At 38.3% G+C, this 21,450-nt stretch overlaps 1 protein-coding gene across 2 annotated transcripts in view; it reads right to left on the bottom strand.

Moving 5' to 3' along the window:
• The window catches only part of chchd6a (coiled-coil-helix-coiled-coil-helix domain containing 6a), a 94,284-nt gene that overhangs the window by 34,869 nt on the left and 37,965 nt on the right, over positions 1-21,450 (bottom strand). For both annotated transcript variants that reach the window (XM_074681711.1, XM_074681710.1), the window contains one exon: positions 8,470-8,540. In XM_074681711.1, coding sequence (XP_074537812.1) covers positions 8,470-8,540 — 71 coding nt within the window. The remainder of the gene's footprint in view (positions 1-8,469; positions 8,541-21,450) is intronic.

The raw sequence follows: 21,450 nt of genomic DNA, 5'->3' as shown, positions 1-21,450 counted from the left end.
GACTGAGGGCACACATCCTCTTCTCCCCTATCTTGTATCTCAACACTCCTTCACTCTCCCATCTCTCCATCCCTATCACAACTACAACCAGGAGGAGAGGCTCCTCCATGTACCAGTACTTAGGCTTCACTTTGTCTCTTTGTCTCCAAGCAGAGGCGCAGCACTTTCTCTCAGTGAATGGTGTAGTAGTGATTAAATTCCCTTTCAGTTCTACAGCTTCTATTAACGCACACATAAAGCACAGTGCAAAGCACAGTGGCAAAGGGAGGAGCAGCTTTAACCAGGGAAAGCATGGAAAATAAAAGGATAATCCAAGTAAAAGCACATAAAACAATGTAGTATGTCATGGCATTCACATATGTAGAATATTTTGATTTCTCATATCGGTCAAGAATGATGTGCTCAGCAATGTATAATTTTTGATTAATAAAAATGAGGTTGTGATGCAAATTTTAGTGGTTGAAAAACTTTTTTTTTTTTGTCGTTGTAGAAATACAAATTTTGCAGCATAGTTTACCATGTACTTGATTAGAGACCAAACTGCTACCAGTGTTAGGGAAGTTACTTTTAAAAAGTAGTAGTTTGCTCCTTACACGTTACTTCTGGAAAAAAGTACTCCCTTACTTTACTTAGTAACCCTTTATGGAAATAAACTTTTGCGTGACTTATATGGTAGTTGACTTTAAGCAGAACCCCATCTCATTTCCTAAATGTGTATAAGCCTACATAAAGTTATACCATGGAGCACATAACAGATAATACTTCTGTGCTCTTTATTTTCAAAAATGCCACAGAGCAATTGACAAGAAAAACAATAATGCCGTGATGACTGACTGCTCTTTGCATGCTGTTGGGAGTACCAGCCTCAGTGTGGAATGAGAGCCTGGGACTATTGCACATTCATACTGCTTAGGCCGTGTTGCTGTCAAATTGGTCCCTGGGAAGAGTAATGTTGTGCCCAACTGAAAAAGGAACAACGTTTCATTACCATATTTTCAGTAGTAACACGGTACACTACTTTTTACCCCAAAAAGTAGTTACGTTACTGTAACTCGTTACTTTGAAACTTGTTACACTCAACACTGAAGGCGACAGGCATCACATGATTTTATGCTACCCCTTTCCAAGATTTTAAGTTTCATATTCAGGAAAATATTTGATTAAGACTGAAACTTGTTATTATAAAGAATATTGATTAAACTGAAACCATAGATAAAATAATATTTTTACCATGAGTTGTTGGTCTTTTTTCACCTGTTCAATAAAATCTGGCATTTAACACCTTTTGAAATGAAATCACTACATTTAAAAAGAATGTGTGCACTGTAAACCCAGATAATATGAGTGTACTTGAAAAATACTTGTGAACATTTAAAAAAAATGTTATAAAATAAGTTCATTTAACTCAACATCTAAAGTCGTTACAGTTATAATGGAAAATTATTCTACTGGATGTCTTTAATCGAATAAACCTGATGCTTATTTGTTACAAATCAAAATATCAAGTAATGTTAAGAAATGTTGCATATCACTGTAAAGCATAATGAGTTGACCTTACTCAAAACTGAAAATTGTGATATCAATAATTTGTTTTATGAATTAAGTTAATGTAATGGTTAAAAATTAAAGCAGATCTTAGCAACTAAATTAGATAACATTTTAAAGTTCAGCTGGGTCTCATATCCACAGCGTTTCCTCCTCACTCATGGTTACAAACACTGTCACAACAAAAATCAGCTCTAATCTCATAACTTGAGTAACCATGAGTGAGGTGGGAAGGCAGTAGATATAAGACCCTGCTGTACATTGAAATATTGTTCTTCTGGGGGCACAGGTGGTCTGTGCTCCATGGCACGGGGTCTTGTACCTACTGACTTTTGCAGTGTGCCTAATGGTTAAGATATTAATAAATCAAATGTCTGACTGGACTATCATGCTATTTCATGATATTTCTCATATCAAGTGCTTCCCTCCTCACTTACAGTTACAAAACACAGTCACAAACTAATGATTTTAAGTTGTGCTAGCTTAGACAGTAACAAAAGTTCAATCTACTCAGAAAGCATCATTTTCAACACTGAAAACTCAGACATTTGAGTAAACTGAACTCAATAACAAATTTCAGGTTTTCATAGCTTAATCCAATTCAGTAATTTAAATTTTGGGGTTTACAGTGTATGTGAATAAAAGTTTAAACATCCTGCAGTCTGTTGGATGGATGACGGTTGTCAGGAAAACCTTCACACCTATTTCTGAGATCATTTTCCTTTTTGGGTCTCACAACCATTGTCTTCTTAACAATTGCAAAACATTTTTGCAGCATTTAAAAGCACCATATCAAAACTAGCATGATTACTACCTCAGTTGCTTAATGACTTAATCCACATTTGTGACTCTTTAACTGAATGACAACTGTGTCTGTCCATCCTTGGACACAGTTGCAGTGAGTGACAGTAATATGGGAGTACAACCTTTACAGATAAGTGGCTCTGTCTGCTGTCCTGAAATGTATAAGTATGTAATTCTTAATATCTGGATATCAGATGATTTTACTTTTTCTTATATAATTATTTGGGGGAAAAAAATCATCTTATATTCAAGCCAATTTGGTAATGTAAAAAAAAAGTGCCATTACATCTAACCCTGGGTAGAGCTCTGCATGGTCATTACTGCAAATTTCAAGAGTCACCCTTAAAGATTCAATGAAACTGAAGGTAAAGTATGGTATTGATTGGTTGGTATTATGGCAGGTGTGAACATTTGGTAACTTAGTTTAATGCTGTATTGAGTGGCGTTAATTCCTGCCCAGCTTCTATCATATTGGCTGCTTGGAATAATATTTAATTTGGTAATTGGCCTTGTCAGCAATGCAGCATAAACACACTGAACACACACAGTAATTAGCTCACAAGCCATGCAGCTGTAAGTTAAAGCCATTAGGAACTGCTGAGAAACTAGCTGCATCACTTGAGTCCCTTTTCTATCCTCCTTGAGATACCTGGATTTTGTTTTTGTATCCAAATCTGCTTGCTGAATTTCTGTTCTCCTCGAGCAGCTCAGTAGCATGAAATGCTCAAATATGAACGTAATGGGGTTCAAATTCAGTGAACCATGCCAAGAAAAACATTGCAGATAAAAAAAGTGTGTTGTAGTCTGCTTTTGAAACTTTGACTCAGAGCTTGTCAGTGTTTCCGACCTTATCACTGAGTGATATCCGCAGGCTGGTACACAGACTGGGAGGATCTGACAAAGGCCGGCTATTAAGGCAAGATGTACCACTACAACAACAGACAGTTTGCCTTGTTAAAGAGCTTTGGATTCTGACCTGAGCAGCGAGACGTGGGTCTCTGCCTTGTCTGTCTTGTTTCGCTGTCATTCTATTACCTTCAGCTGTGCAGACAAGGCTGTCTTTACTTTCTCACAAAACGAACCTGAACTAAGAAGACAACAGTTTCCATTATCTTCTTCTCTAACATATCTTATCTTGAATTTTACAGCCACATAAGTCCTGATAGGTTAACAGACAAATGGCACTGATGCTTAGTAACCATATGTTAGACATACTTATCCTCAATATTGGGAAGTTCAGGTTGACCTGAGTGTGGATTTCTGAAACCACTGAAACTTCCCACTACAGATTTATGCATATAGTTAAGCCATGGAAAAGTACATAAGACAGAACTCTCCTAGTCAGATGTTGTGCAAGATATTTTGCTTGTCCAGCATTTTGATTGACAGAGTCGTAAAAATTCTGTCATAATGATTAATTAACTCCTTGATTAAAAAAAATTATGATGAGACCTATTAGTTATGAATTATATATTTTAGCATGTCATCACAAAAGTGACTCAAATACAAATTGTAGCATTAATTATGCTGGGCAATTATGGTATATTGCTTTTTGGGCAGAAAGAGAAAATAATGGACAAATGATAAAAAATATGAATAATAATACCGACCGTGCTGTCTAGAGCTTTGTACAGCAAAAAAAAAAAAAAAAAAAAAATGCTATCATACTAAACGGAACATGCTTTTTTAATCAAACCGAAAAAAACTCTGAACTGTTTTCAAGATAAGCTTCAAGTCAAGTTTTTGTCACCCTTCCTTTTGTTTTCCGGTTTGCCTGAGCTCAAACTTTACTCCTGGAGAGCGTGGACTTAAAGTGGATGCTCGTTTCTGTGTAATCAAGGTCATCAAGCCACAGAGCGGCAGAGGATTTTTGTTTACGCAACCTCTGCTCCTAGAAGTGCATCACATTACTGTTCTCCACTGATTAGCAAGTATTTCAGTGAGTCAGTTAAATTTGTCAAGTTAGTCTTATTTTCATTCTTGTTATTTTTATGTCTTCCTAATTCTGTGTGGTTTTGTGTTTTTCCGCTGATATTCAATTTAATATCTTTTATTCATGCATGGAGCAGAATTTGTCAGTCATCTGTTTGGCACTTATCTATACATGGCATTTGTGGTACATAATGTTGGCAGTCTGATGGGCAAAGCAAAATATGTCATTCCTTCTAAAAATGAAGAATAGCTCAGAGAACTGGTGTTTGGTGAACTTTATGATTTGGAAACAAACACTGTGCTGGCAAATTTGAAAGTTTAGACGAATAAAGTGATGCAAATGGAGAGGAAAATAAGTTGTGGAGTTGTGGAGGCTGTTTTATTATTTTTCACTGAGTTTGACAAGTCAGAGAGCTACAGGTTGTAGTTTTTTTTTCTCTCTTTTTCATTTCCATCCTCTTCATTCTTATGCACATGTGCACACACATAACTAACAGAGTGTGCTCTCTGGATCTGTCTAACTTCAGACTGCTGGCAGCAAAAGTCTGTTTTGCTCCAAGGATTAAACTGCGGATTAACGCAAAACACACACCCACACACACATATAGTCTCATACACACACACACACATACTTTCACAGAATGACACAGACGGTGGAGCCAGGGGGGGTTGAAGTCACCCACATCATATTTTACAGTAGCTTTGTTCTACAGCTCTGCACAGAGAGAAGCTTCACTCCAGCAGCGTATAACACAAAACCAGAGTCTGCTGAAAGTTTCTGACTGATTACTCAATACTTTGGAAAATAAAAATGTTAGAATATGGAGCTGTTTTCTGTTGTTTACAGAGTTAGGGCTCTGCCTCTCTAGTGCAAACATCACTTACTGATTATTAATGTGTTTAATGCAAGATCTGTGCCATAAAAACACACATACCTTTCTTCTCTAACCAGAACCTTTTCTAAAATCTGCCACAAATAACTTTTTCTCTTCACCTGGTAAAATCCTACTTCATCCTGAATAAAATATTCATCCCGAGCTGTCTCTTCTATCTGGAGTCAGCTTTTTTGTGCTCTTGAAGTGCTGCTACCTGTTTTTTATTTATTTATTTTTTTGGTTATGTGTAAAACAAACAGCCTGCAGCTGTGCTGATACTGTTGATGTGGGCTTTGTGTTTCCTGACAAACAGACAGAGAGGATGTTGTGTTGAGGAAGAAATAAAGTTTCTTCTGAGTTTACTTTCAAAAATGACAATCTCTTTGACACTATTGAAATTTTTCAACACAGTATACTGTAAAGATTTTCCAAGCAAACAAACCATTTACATCTATAAGTCAACAATCTATTCTAGTCCATTTATTTCTTAAAATTTAATTTCTAATATAAATGCTATTATGTCTATATGTTTGTTTTTCCCTCTTCATACTGGTTATCAGAGGACTGAAAACTAAAAGGTCTTTCTGAGCTCAAAGATCACAAATCTAGAACTGACACATCAACTTACGCATTGTGTGTTTTCATACAAGAAGTTCAAAGAAATCTGCATGTCTGCTTAACATAACAATAATAAAACAGTTATATGCAATTAAAGCAACACATAATGTAGCCTTTAGGGCTGGGTACGAAACTTTGGTTCTTTTATGGCGCAGACTAAAATGCCTGCGTAGTAGCGAGTATCAAAATATGCCTCGTCTTTCAGTGCCAAGTGTCAGTATCCAAAGGGTTGATCACGTGATCAAGATCTGATAATGTCCCCGGTGACTGGCTTCAATGTTAAATGAGGTTTAGGCATGCAGAACAGTTTTGCCCGCTTCGAAACTTTATCGCTATGTTTAGCAACTTTTCAGACACCTCTGGTGACTTTTTTCAAAAAAGCGACTAGGGACAAACTTATCAACTCTTCTGGTTTGGAGACTGACGTGAAAGCACGTGATGATCTCCAGTATGCTCTGCTTCTCAATGAGCAATGGGTGCTGAGCACCTCCTCTATCCAAAACACACAAAGGTGACAGTTCTCCTCACTCATGCAGCAGTCCCTCCAAGCTACAGTGGGAGCAGGCGACTGCATGCAAACTGACTGGGCTGAAGCTTGTTTGAGGTCACTTTTGCGGGTCCCAAGTCCGGACAAAGGAGAAAGATTGATAGTTTGACATTAAAAAACAAAACAAAACAAAAACAAGAATGGACTGAAGAAAGCTCATTTATAGTTATTGACACATTTACTGTGTACTCGGTTTATACAGATCTGATGTTCAGTCAGGACCACTTTGTCAAAATATTCTTTCTTAACTTGCCCAGTTTTATTTGGCAGTATGGTTCTGTTCTGGGACTCCCTGCTCTTCCACATTTTGCATGGAAAGCCTGAAACAGGAAGAGCACACCTTGCTATTATGAACGGCATAAGCAGGGAGCACAGCAGCAAACATAAAACCCTAGACAGAGCAGAGCAATCAACATGAATACATTGACAGGAGGAGGTGGGGTGGAGGCAGGTTGCTAAATGCCAGCAGAGGAAGTAGGAGGCTGGGCTAGAGCTGTTTATATAGCCCGCCTGACAGCAATTTTCCAGTAGGGGGCGGAGACGGGAGTCAACCAAGCAATCAGCTGATCTGCACCGATGAAGCTAAGCTGTTAGAGCTTGACGTCATGGCCTGCCTGAACTTCCTTGATTTTGTTTGCAACTGTTCTTTTGCACTGGCCTTTTTTTTAAATTTTCTATGTAAGAAAACTGCTCCTAGCGAAAAAATACTAAAGCTAAAAAATAAAACTTAAGATTGTAACCATAATGTGTAATTCAATTTTCTTTTTGATAGAATTGATATCATAAAATTGATCAAAAAAAAAAATATTGCTCAGGAACTCAAATTGAAGTGAAGGTATTGTTAATGGTACAGGTGTTGAAAATTTTCCCTTGATACCCAGCCCAAGTTGCCTTCGACACATAAACGTTCCTTTTTCAGTACACCTCATTCATAGCGCGTCCCTCGATGGCGACACACAGACATATTTATCCTCACACCGTTATCTACTCATTAATGCGACGGTACTTCGTTCCCCAGAGGTCAGGGTCAGATGAGATTACAGAGTGAATAAAAGCATAATCTACTCCCTAAATCCAGTGAACCCAGTGTATAATTGAATACATAGGTAATACCATACAGGTAAATTAGATCATTTCAGCCTCTATAATTAAACACAGGAGGATTTAGAAAACCATCCCTAAACACACAAATACACACATGCTCACACACTGAGCTGATGTAGAGGATTAGCAGTATCAGTGTACAGTCGTCCCCTGAGGTGAAATCACCTGGTTTTAACATCAGCACGGATCAGAATCAGAACGTTATTACTTTAAACTGACTATGATGGAAAGCACATCTCACTGCGCTGCTGACAGTAGCATCCAGTCTTTCAATACAATACAATAATACAATAATAAGGAGGTCAAATAGACTTAACTACTGTGCATGATTGAATGTTTGGGGAAAAAATCAAATCCATGTTAACATAAAAACCTGAAGTGGAGAGCTTGTGTGAATCTACAATAAGTAGCAAGAAAGTTGGATAATGAAAGTTTTTTCTTAAAATAATTTCCAAACATGGAAGAATATACAAATAAGATTTTTACCAACAAAACCACAGACGAACATAACCAGCAGCTGTGTTAAAGTGTGTTCTGTTCTCACACATGCATACCTATTGCTACATTCAGTTATTTTCGCTTTAACTCCTGTCACTGAAACCCTGGTTTACTTACATGACACAAACTTTAACTGCAGGTCAAAGCCCACTTCCTAATTTGGATTTCAGTGGGAGGTTTTTTAGACAGCAGTGGCCATAATTAGCTACCTTATCCCCAGCTGCAGCTCATTACAAGTCTACAGTGAGAAGCCAGGGTGGTGAAACAGTATTGTTAAATTGAGCTTAATTAAAGCAGCCAATTAAAACACTTATCACATTAGTCAGGTGTGCTCTAGAGAACATTTGCATTTAACTGGTTAAAAAATGAGGAAAAGAGCAGATCACTATCTGTCACTGCTTATTAGTCTGCTGTGTGTGTGCCCCCGAACACAAGGGGAACTGTGGGTGGTTATCCGGGGCCCAGGGGAATAATATTTTCTCACTTTTAAACAGCAAATGAGTTAACTTATGTGGAGCTCCACGAGTATATGTGTGCATGTCTCACCTCACGTTGACTTCAGCCTTGGAGGCAGCTTGGTGGAATTGCCCTTTGCTCTGTTCGTATCTTTCCAAATTCTAAAGATATGCAGGAGAAAAACACAGAGGAGAAAGTTTATAACAGAGATTCCAAGACTTCATTTGTGCATTAGTGTTTTTGTTTTTATATATATATATATATATATATATATATATATATATATATATATATATATATATATATATAGAGAGAGAGAGAGAGAGAGAGAGAGAGAGAGAGAGAGAGAGAGTGATTAGGTATGAGACTCATTAAAAAAAAAACAAAAAAAAAAACATTTACTACAGTTTTGTAATTCCAGTAAAGTCTCATGAAACTTAATGATGGGAAAGGTGGTCTTTTAAACAGCGCATCATCATTCATCTACACAGATGAGTTGGTTATAAAAGTCAGGTAACATCAAGAAATCAATGATTTACTCCATTTCTAGCAGACTGAAGATGGCATCCAGTATGAAAACAAAACTCATTGCTTTCTTGGAGTTTGATGAAATCAATGAAAATGAGGCCAATATAGGATTCCCTCTGGTGGATCATAAAACATAACAGAAACCAAACAGTGACAAATACAATTTAACAAGAAATGAGGAGCAAGAAATAGATTTATTTGAACTTTTAAATAAAAATAAATGTTGCAAATGACTTTCTTTAGCATAAAATGCAAAGATGCGAAGATGTTATCACTTCAAGTCAATGCTTGCAGTGTGTGACGATGTGTTTGACGAAGATGGCTCTGTCCTGGAAAGGAGGTCCCAGATTTTTCAGCCTGCAACCCTGAAATTACAGTTGTCAGTACACTCCCAGCCATGAGACTACACCTACAGGCCTATCCAAAAACAAACAAAAACAAACAAAAATGAGGCCTAGGGCACTTCATTGAGGTTATTGGTATAAAGTGAAATTACCTATGTGCACATGCTCCTGTGTTTCCTGATTTAACCTACCTCTATTGATAGTGTTGTTGTCCTAGGGGGTCTTCAAGAAGAAATGTGGAAAAAAGATCAAATATTTTCTTGGTTTTATATACAGTTCAAACCAAGTCTATATGTTTAGAATCATTGATTAAATATGCAGTTGTGTACAGTTTATGGGACCAGTGGTTCCCCCTCCCAGGACCACTGGTCCAGAGCATGGCAGATGGTATCGAGGTACATACTTTATGTAATATAATAAATTATGTTTTAAAGCACTGAGTCAACTTTCAAAACTTTTTAACAAAAATGAAGGAAAGTGAAGGATATTGGAGCAGTTAGTCATATATGAAAATTTGTAATGAAAAATAATCACTTCTTGGGAAAAGTTTAGCAGTTTGGGAGTTATATGTTTGTTTTCAAGATAAAAATGTTAAATTCTCATAACTGTCCACAGAACATGAACTGCAGCCAGAAGCCGGTTTTCAAGCAAAATATACTGTTAAGTGCAAAAAAAAAGTTTTATTTTCCCAACTAGTTACAGAAAAGTGAAAATGTAATATCAAATATGTCGATGGATGTTTCTGCTTTATGCTCTGCTTTCCTTGTTTTTCCTCACATATATACCTTCTTTCCAAAAGTCTCACATGTGAATGTAAACAAACTATTTCTTCATCTCCCTTGTCTTTGAATGTTCTGCCTTCTAGGTAATTTAAGAGATATGTTCCTTTGAGTTAACAACACATCTGATTTCTTCCCATTCTTCTTAACCTAAACCTTCATATAAAGGGGAAATTTTTAAGTTATTCCATTGGAGAGCTTTGAGTTTCCACCCTCTTATAGCAAAACTAGAGCACAGTAGTCATGAGTCGTGTTACTCATGCATTTTTTAAGAAATCGTGATATTGCAGCTTGCCCGGTGAGCACCAAACTCCAAGCAAGCAGGCAGTGGTATTATGATAAAACAAGCAGCTAATCCACAACAACTGCAGCCTTTCCTTTCGCTGATCCTCCTTAGGCCTTCCAGCACTCGGCATCTCCCCCCAAATATTTAAGCAGCAAACTGTACCAGCTGGGGAGGGAGGAATGACAGGGGAGGAAAATAAAAACACAAGAAGAGAGGCAGAAAAATCAGGGGAGAGAAGCCTCAAAGAGAGAACGGTGAGAGGAGAGGAGTGAGTGCATGTATACGTAAGAAGGCGAGATGTACAAATGGAGCTCTGCCTGTCACAGATGTGCTCTGCAGCTCAAGGTGTTAAATCTGAATGTGATTTGGGAAAAAGTTGATTACACAACACAAAGCTACATCTGTCTGAAATAACATTTAAATATCACAAAATGTTCCTCTGCTGGGCGATAAAATGAGAGCGAAGTGAGAGACCACAGCTGTGAAATGAGCAGTCACAGTAACAGCCCCGGTCATGTCCGACCCATAAACTGAGGTTAGTTATCTTTCTAAGTAGCTGCTAAAAACACACATCATATTAAATGCCAAAGAGTAACATTGGACCACAATTTAGTTTGCAATTGTGCTGTTAATGATAAAATTACTGTTGGCTAATCATATGAATAAATATGGACAGATGGGACTTAAAGTCTCAACACTTCTTCCAAATTCAGGCAAAAATAGTCCAAATTTGGTCAATGCGTGACGACAAGAGTTTCACTCTGTTAAAAAAACTGTGGGCATTATTGAACCCAGGCTTCATTATTACTTAATCTAGGGTCTAAATGACTCAAATGTTTCTTAACTGTTCCTCAGCTACCAGAGCAGCATCCCCACTAAGCAGTCTGGCTCATTTGGGTTTGGTTAATTTGCTTTGTCACTGTCAAACTTCAGTAGGGTAGTTAATCAGTGAAGCTAACTTTTTGGCACCCTTCTGTGAGGTATCAACTGTATAAATCTGACCCCAAAGGGAGGATCTAGACACAGTGAGCGCTGCTGATTTAGGAAGAGGGGAGGAGAGATTGCACTTGATCATCTCTCTCCCTAGCTACAGCTACAGCTGATCAGTAGCATTGTTTACTTTTGTTTTGACCCAGTTTGAAGCATGTTTTTATTCATGTTGGGGTATGCCTTTGGACATTACACAGGTTGGCAGAGGGTTGGTCACATTAGGATCTTGTATAAAACAGATTCTTAATACTGACACCAACAGAGAAGTGAGAGTGGCATAGAAACAGATGTAAAAGGAGAGGGGGTCAAACAAGAGGGAATATTTCCTGTAACCATCAGCCAACAGAATACCTGACAACTTTTTTTTTTTTCCCAAAAGCTTATGGAAAGCACCATACATGGACATGACTTCAAAATAAAAGCAGTATGTGAAAGACGGGCAGTCCCTTCACAGTAAAATTGACTGGGCTCTTGCATTGTACAGCATCCTCGAAGTGCTTTTAAAACATGTTTTCATGTTCTTTTTCATACATGCAGCTGTGTCAGAACCCATACAGACCCCAAAGTAGAAATACACTGATATGGCTTTTTCAGGGCTGCTACCAACAGTAGTGAGGGAAGGCCGATACCCGATACTGGAGCCAATATGCATTTGTGGAAAAAGTCAAAATATTGGTGTCAAAATTTTTAGCAATACAGACTTCAACACTTACTTTGTTTAAATGCCTTTAATCAGATGTTGATTAAACAACCCGCAGCCTCAGCAGCATGTCTTATAAAGTTAAATGATAAACTTGAAAAAACTGGGACAGGGATATTTATTACAATTTTGGGAGAGTCTGCCGCCTAAGCTCGCCTCAGAAACATATAAATCCTCCCTCAGGAGTTTCTCCACTCGGCAAAACCTTTTCTCCTCTCCACAGTGTGTATGAGCCCTGTGCATCCACAGCTTTGACTGCTGATTGGCTGTCACCTGAGCCATGGCTCTGCGTGTAACCAATTAGATGGTACTGTGGGAGGGACAATGCTGGGGACAGGGTTGGGACTGCAGACAGAGGGGCACGGCTACATCAGTGCCAAAATAACCCAGTTTGAAAATGATTTCTTATCAGCTGTCGGATAAAAAAAGGCTGATGCTGATATGCCAAAATGCCGAAGATCGGTGCTGATAACTGGCCCTGACAATAACTGATCTATCCCTACCTCAAAGTATTATTTTCAGTTTATTTTGGCTGAGATCTACATGGCTACTAGAAAAAAAAACAGCCAGTCTCCATAACTTCTATTTTTTTTTTTGCATGTAAAACGCACATTAGACTTAGAAAAAAAAACACTTCTTGTTAACTCATCATGTGGAACAGACCCAGGTCAAGGTCTTCCCACCAATTAAGTTCAATTAAGTGCCTTTCCTGCCACACACAGGCCTGTTAAATAAATTATTCTGACAACATCACTGTATGTGAATGTATCAATACAGATAAAGAAAGTATTCTTCAGTGCATTGTACTTTTTAAAGGAACCGCACTTCTTTGACAAAACAGCTATTTTTACCTCAGCCTTAGTCTCAGTGTGTTTTCCTCTGAATATTTCTCTACTTTAATACTTGTACAGTTCTTGCATCAGCGTTGCCACTGTTATTCTGTTTAATTTCTTCTTGGTCTGAGCATGCTTATGTGATTTATTCTTCTTATCCCAGGATTGCCTACACACTCCAGGATTTGTTCCAGGATGAACATTCAAAGTCTCAATCCTGCACAGGAACACGATACCCCAGAAACATGTAATCAAAGTGGATTTAGATGGAATTAGCCTTTAATATTACACAAAGGGACAAAAGGCATAAGGGTGACATCAGCGGTTACCATGGTGATATCTGTGATTAAGAGGTGTTTGCTGGTTTTCTGATCGAGCAGCTGGCATTTCAAGTGTAGAGTTTTCACACCGTAACTGAACTGTAACCTTCCCCCTCTTCTCTCCTGCTCAACCTCGTTACTGCACATCTTTCTCTTTCTCTTCATTGCTTTACACCATGTATTAGTCATTTATTGTCTTTAACTCATTCAAACTAAATGAGGGATGATGTTCAGTGAGTGGGTTTTGGGGGACATTGTTTTCCGGGTGTGCAGCCTGAGATAGACATGACTGTTTTTGACACAGTGTCAACAGGCCAGGATTGACTTAACATGTCACATGAGACTATGTTCTCCCTGGTGTTTCTTTTGCTTCTGAGATGATTCATTCCGGCTTTGTAACAGTGAAATAAATTTGCCTCTGTGGATAAAAAGCAAACTGGCTTGTAAATAATAAGTCTTTGTTGTTTTTTTACTCTGAGAACACATTGGAACCTGTCAGCACAGATACTGGCAGCTTCACTGCAAATTTTGTCTAAATCTGCATAAGCTGAATCAAACCTGCCACAGTGTCTGTCTCTTTTTTTTCTTTTAGACCTTAATTGCATTGGTACAGTGGCCTTTGGGAGTACTTAAATCTTATTTTCTGGCGCCCAAGTGTGAGGAAGCATCTTGGATTTAATTGTTTTTTATACAATAACCTTAACTTAAATTCATCCATTATTAAATTATTGTTAAAAAGTTATTCTTTTGTTGCTTTTTCTATGGAAAAATAGCTTTAAGCTCACTCTGGTACAAAGCAGTATATCAAACAGTAATACTGGTGTTTGAAGTTTAATCGCAGCCTCAAGTGCAGGCTTGTTAAAGCTACACAAAGAATCATGAATTGTTCAAAGTTTGTGAGCTGATTTGGGACTGTGTGAGTTTGTAAGTGACACTATGTAGATAGTGAATATAACACAACATATTTATTATCACTATAACTACTATGACTACTATTTTCTCATCCTGTTTAGTGTATTTTAACTCATCCTCCCCCTTACACTCACTTTGAACTGTTGTAGTGTATTCTGATGTTGATTTCCGGCATTTGTTGAAGGGGACATATCATGCTTGTTTCTCCTTTTCACTATGCCAGACTAGGATGCCTGTAAAGCATTTCTGCCCTCAGTACAAGTCATTTAGTTCCTTCATTGCCCCACAATAGCGTTCTCAATATCCTCATTTTAGGCCATTCTGAAGATCTCGTTGAAATGCTCCATTTCGAGAATGACCTCCAGTAACCTCCCAACGTCACAGCCCTTTGTGCTCTGATTGGTCAGTTCTATCAGAGGGGCAGAGGGGGTAGAGCCAGGGGGCAGTTTTTGCAGCATGGCAGTATTTACAAAATCACCACATTGAATGGAGCAGACCGAGCGAGTTTGCTGTTTGCCAAAACTTCACCGTAAGGCATTGATAGCACTAATAAAATGGCAGAGTGTAGGATACGTCCTTTTGTATTGGACCTGAGTCAGACCCGGACGGTTCTGCAGCTCAGGAGGAAGAAAATCCACCTCGACACAGATCATCTCAGGATGCTTCAGTGTGGTGAGTCAAACCGGTACTGTAACATGTATAGTTTATACGTTAACACTCGGCTCTTGGTGGGTGTATCCCTCGGTGGTGGTTGTGTGACTAACTGACATCACAGAGGAGGAGCTGCTTTATCAGATTACTCCAATAAAAAGAAAGGATCCTTGTGTCGTCACGACGGTCGAAATCTCGCGGCCAACTGGCAATGACCTATTTTTAGAGGCATTAAATCTCGTTCTAGGATATCAGAAAAAATACAATATCTCATTTTTTTTCAATTCAGGGGGTGAAAGGTCTTGTTTTCAAATTTATTATATTATATGTATGTATTAAATCAGGGATCAGCATGATATGTCCCCTTTAAGAAATGTTTACAAATACCAAAATTTCTGTCTTGCCAGCTCCTTAGTCAGTGAGTTTGGGGGAAGGGGTTCCATATGGTCTACATGGATATGAAGTAACAGTGTTGGATACTAATGCTAAAAGTGTGCAGATTTTTAAACCTACATATTCATTTGTTGTAGAAACCCCTGAATCCATCTGTAAAAAAAATCAAAATGCTCCATTTAAAAAAGAGCATGAGATCTTAACAATCATTACTGAAATGAGGAGGCCAACTGGATCATGACACATTGGAGGTGTGGGCCTCAAACACCAAGGTCTGCTGATATCTCTGCCTCCTACAGGCCTCCGGAGGGCTGGCCAATCAGAGTGTAGGGGGTTTGTGGAGCAGGGAATCTTAAAGACACCACATCTAAACAGGATTTCAGACAGAGGTAAAGGGTTTCCTAAAACATCAGTGTGTGAAAAACAGAGATTTGTTTGAGCTTTAAATCATGTAAAGCTATGACAGGGGCACCTGAGACAGACAAAAGAATAGAAAAATCCCCCCCACCTCTTCTTTAGAATTTGAAAGGACTGTCTCGGGGTGTGGTTAATTCTTAAAAACACATGTGGTTTTAATGATATACAGTTCAATAGCAGATTTATTAAATAAAGTTATTTTTATTCTAGTTATGACGTTGTTGCAGCTGTCGTGGCTGGGGTTCCATTGTTCTTGACTGATCAAACAATCTAAGATTAGTGTTAGTATAACTGTAATAGAAACCAAATAAGACTTACAGTCTCAGATCAGTTTTTTTTTCTTTTCTCTTTCTCTCTTCAGTCATTCAGCCCTGAAACTAATGAGGTTGTTGTATTCAGACTGCACATGCGTAAGAGATAAAAGAAAATATAAAAACACTCACCAAGGGCTGGATCTTTTTTTTGTTTTGTTTTTGCAGACACATTACAAACCTATGTCCACAGGTGGGTGGAAAAAAAATTCACACGCACACACACATGCACACACACACACGCACGCACGCACGCACGCACGCACGCACGCACACACACACACACACACACACACACACACACACACACACACACACACACACACTACTCTTTGATCTGAATGTAAAAAGGTGCAGTCTTTTAACCCACACACACTCCCACTTCATCTGACCTTTTGCTCTGACCTTACGCTGGGGCAGCATCCACCACCAACAAAAAAGCTTTCTCTGGTGTAACACCATTGACCCTGGTCTTTGTGATGACAGTGTGTAAGTACAATGTGTGTGTGTGAGCGCTTCACAATAGAAGTGTTTCTGTGTTTTACATTCAGTGTACCTCATTCTCTACATACAAAGATATATGTCTCACCTAAGTGATGCTCTTTTAAGTATGAATTTGATCTTCCTCCTGTACTGGAGCTATTTAAGGGTCACAGGAGCCACTAATGGAGCAACCAACGAGCTATCTGCACGCTTGTTTATGAACTTTTGCTATGGCTATGATATCAAATTTCGCATTAAGCTAGATATTAGTGCCATATCTCAAAAAAAGAGTATTTTCCTAATAACAAATAAAAGATCTGACACTGAAAACAAGCTGTTTGGCAATTGTTGTTGACTAATGAAAAGAGCTTTTTGACAAGAACTTCAAGAGATAATGGTTTCGATGGCTTCTAGTAGTTAAATTATTTTGTAATGGATATGCTTGGTGGGATCAAGTGCCATCCCTAGCATTAATAAAAGCTTAAACAAATTAAGTCACAGGGTTTCTATGTGTTAAATAGTAGGGGCGGGCGATATGACCTAAAATTATATCACTGTATTTTTCCTTCATGTTGCCATAATGACATTATATTGTGGTTTTCCAACATGAAATGAGGAAAATCCTTTTAAAACATGATTCTGACTGTGTTCTGTGTTATAAGTGTACACAATCTACCTAGCAGGTGGAAAATGTCTAATACTGGCTTAGAAAAAGATCTTTGCCCACACTGGGCTTCTGTGAATAACTTTTCTTTTGTGACTATCTTGGTGACTCTAAATGACAAAGCATCAGTTTACTTTAGATAGTTTAGTTGAGTTTAGATAGTTTATTTCACTTTAGTTTAGTTTAGTTTGTCACTTTAAACATAAAACTTATATGCACAATGAAGTGAAAATGAATAAATACTGGGTAAATGCCATTTCTGCATTGACACCAAACAGCCAACAAACAGCCAACAAACAACAACAACAACAACAACAACAACAACAACAACAACAACAACAACAACAACAACGAAAGAAATCAACATAACAAATAACAAAAAAGGCCTGAAAAGATGTAGGCCAAAGCCTTTGCTTATTGTACCTACCCTTTCAAACTCGTCTTTTACTCAGCTTCCTTTACATTCTTTTAGAACAATAAGATAAGAATAACTAAATACTCATGCATCATACATAGGTCGTCATCATCATATCGTCTTTTAGAGACGCATGTTATCTCTTTGCTGCTGATCTATCAATGTGCAAGCAGTAGAAAAAAAATCCCCCTGCTGCCTTTCAACTGTCAAATACATCACTCATTTTTTTTCCTTTTAGAGGAAAATGTAAATAAAGGCTGTGCTGTTAAAATATTCGTCTGACACATACCTGGGGGGCAGCAGTAAAATGAATTTAAAATGTCTGTTAAAAAAAAGAGTCTACCGTCTCCCTGATGGTCTGTTGACTTTTGTAGGTCATCTGAAGGCATCAGAATCAATTTCAGTCTGTTTTATAACCAGCTAAAACTCAACAGGAACATTAAATTAAATGTGGCTGGTGGGATTTGTTTACAACTGTTTAGGAATGTACACAAGCACTTTTCTTCGATGTGAAAATAATGAGGCAACTCTAATGTAAGCCGCATTTCTGCAGTGTTTAGTAATGATACAAAACTCATATCTTCATCTCCAGATGGGTGCAGCCTCTGTGGAAATACTGCTAACAAGCTAAACTAATAAGCAGACTTGAAGCTTTCTCTGCAGCATATTGAGCAGATAGCTTTTCACAGGATGAAAGAGTTAAACTTTGACTCAGGCTGAAAGGGGCCCACAGAGTATTGCATAAAGAAATGCAAGACAGCAAAAAAAGTGGGAGTTTTAACAAAGTGTTTAAAAACTTGAGCTCTGATTAGAAGGAACCATCGCGTCAGGAATACACACACAGAACAGCTAATATGTGTGTATGTAGATTTGTGTTTAGTGTGTGAGCTAATGTGTATACAGTATGCGTGTTTTCTTTCATGCCATCATAAATAGAGTCCTCTGCCAGTCTGTGTGGCTGGGAAATAAAGAGCTGCCACTGGCAATACGTGGAGTAAAGCATTTTAGTCGCAAGTGTAGTGTGCAGATTTTTTTTCTTTTGGTGCACTACGTGGAGGCCCCTGCTGACAGCGTGTCAAGCAACCTGTCAGACTTGGAGGAGGATTATTATCTCCTTCTGTACGCTCTATTTCCTCCACCTTCAAACTATTCTCTGCTATGAAAAGAGTGTGTGTCTGCGTGCATGTGTGCGTATGTTTCAGAGTAAGAAACGAAGCAGGTAGTGAGAGAAAGCAAAGATACAAAACATGAATTGGACTGAAACGAGCAGGTACATTCTGAAGTGAGCAAAGTTTTGTCTGTGTCAATTACATTTTTTTAAATCATATCACAGACTTAAGAGGATGAATTGGCAACTATGTCTTGATTGGTTAAGTGGCTGTCATTTTGGATTTTTAAGATTGATGTTATTGGATTAAGATGTCATCAAAATGAGGAAATAAGTTGAAGAAGAGCAAGGTGCATGCAAAAGCTATGCTATCAACACTGCTGGCTCAATCTCTGGATGCCAAGAGGCAACATTTGGTCTAAGAATATGAGACAATGCAGTAGTGTAAAACCTGCTGTTTTTCCAGTGTGCCCTTGAGGCTGGCTCCAGAAGTACCAGAAGTCACATACACACCATGCCAAAAAAAAGCTGTTTTACAGCAGACATAAACATATCTTCAGCCTGGTTCAGAAAACCTCTTCTGTCTGAATTGCTAATTTTACTATCAGTACACACTGTGCGGGGGTGAATTTTTTTTTCTTACTCTGCAGTTAGAGGATAGCTTACCCAACCAGAGACACAGTTCAGTTTACGTGACTGGCGAGCACCCTAAAACTGTACTCAAGGCCCCGCCACTTCCCAAATGGCTGGGATAGCCGATCTGCTTCAAAAATCTGTTTCTGAAACAGACGGGTGACGTCAGGGAGACTATGTCCACTAATTATACGGTCTATGGTCGATACGCTTAAAATCCATGACTGGAGATGATATTTGGTTGGGTGCTAGTTTATAGTTTATGGAAACACATTGAGAAAAAATTCTTGTTGTCTCTCCTTGTAACCAAACAGGTGACTTTTGGGAGTATATTTTAGTAAATTCTAAAGCTTACAGGAACCATTTTCAGGTTTCAGTTCAAGCAATTTCTTCAAATATATAGCCAAGTCTTTGTGCTTGCCTTCCTCTATCCTTTTGCACTCTAAATAGTGACCACAAAGTCATCAGTAAACTTCAACAAAGTATATAAGATATTGGGAAACTAGATCTCACTGGTATATGAGACATAACCTGTTGTTGGGAAACTAAAAGGTTTAAACTGTGTTTCTACATAAAGGCTTCTTCTGTGTTCAGCAACTTCCAGTTTCTGCGCAGATGTGTAGCTCTTTCTAGGACCATTTGTTAATGCCAACCAGTTGTAAGGTAGGGATGAATCTGCTGCCTATGATCAGTTTGCAGAGATTTTTGCCGTCCCTGTCTGTTGGTTACATTTTCAGAAACTGAAGAGACTGTTCAAGCCAAAAGCTTTATTTGTTAACAGTTTACCACCAATCTCATTAAATGCAAGATTAGAAACTCATGAGGGGGTTAAAAAGGCTAAAAGCTGTATCCAGTGATTTAGCATTTTTTGCTTTTTAAAATAGCATCTTCTGGGTAAGATACCATAACACAATGAAATTGCTCTCTCATCATTTTATACTTGTGTACATGTTGCACCAGAGTAGAAGATTAGCTCCCTGTATAGATGACATAAAATGAATTAAAAGTGTCTTTCATTCACCAAATGTTTTCTCAGATTCTTCGAACAATTGTTCTTCTTTGGCTAAACAGTAAAATGGCCATCAGCTGACATTTTAAAGCTTCATTCTACCCTCATTTTTTAAACAGCTTTGAATCACACTTTTTTTCTGTATTGACATTTTCTCAGAAATTCTAAGATGGAGCTGGATTGCTCGACAGGTGGGCTCCTGTTCAGTCAAAACTGAAGAAAAGAAAAATTAAACAGTACCGAGCTGGCAGAGTGTTTGTCTGTATGGAAGCAGCTCAATATTAAAGTTTTTCCAATGTAAAATTGAACAAACAAAAAAACACAAACCCTGGATAATTTTCTTAATAATAGGTTGCCAAGAAAGCTGCTGAAAGATAAAGGCAATCTGAGAATCACGCATACAAACTCCAGATTTGCAGTAAATTGTTTCAGCACTTAAATCAGTCTTCATTCATTGATATTTCTCTATATCACTAAACCAGTCTTGATTCTTTGGAGGAGTCTGTTAAACATTAAGCTCTGCCCAGATTGTTTCCCAGGAGTTGGACTGTCACTTTGACTGGAAACCTTCCCTTTAACGACACGCATCATATTTTCGCAGTTTTTAGATTCCTTTACATCCCAATCCGAGACGTATGTCAATGCAAAGGGTAACATAACATTAGCATAAGCCTCACTCAGTTTGACTTGACTCATTTTGGATGAGCTCAGCTGTGCAGTCAGAAAAAAGTAAACCTTAAAAACTGAGAACATTTTGAGCACTCAAACAGACTAAACCCGGGGCATTAAGAGGCTTCTGGTGCTGACTGCAAACACACTGATCCTGCAGATCGACACAGAAATTCACACATTTACATATACAGTACACCTGAACATACAGTACGCACTCAGCTCCCTCTCTCTCCGTCTGTCTCTGTCACACAGCCTCACACATACCAACACATAAAGGTCTTTCTACAAACATCCAAAGCCCAACAGCAAACACAGCTTGTGCCTCCCATGTGTCAGCCTGCCAGTCTTCTGCTCCCTCTGTAAACCCAACCAGTTATTAATGAAACCAACACAAATAGCCAACATCTGACACCAAGACCCATGTGTGTATGTGTGTTTCTGCTATTCCAGTGTGTGTCCAAACAATTCAGAGTTTATAAATGTCTGAGGCTGACTGCATGCTAATTAAAATTCTTTGTTTTAGGTGACGTAAGCCAGTGAGAGTCTCTCTTTAAAGTAAAAAGCCACAAGATCTCAGGAGGAAATGGAGGGAACAGATATGGATCCTATCGTCACCCTTCAGA

Source organism: Halichoeres trimaculatus, unplaced genomic scaffold, assembly GCF_033239565.1.
Source record: "Halichoeres trimaculatus isolate MK-OKI-2021-1 unplaced genomic scaffold, fHalTri1.1 fHalTri1_scaffold_11, whole genome shotgun sequence".
Taxonomy (NCBI): domain Eukaryota; kingdom Metazoa; phylum Chordata; class Actinopteri; order Labriformes; family Labridae; genus Halichoeres; species Halichoeres trimaculatus.
This window is presented reverse-complemented; position numbering and strand designations above follow the sequence as displayed.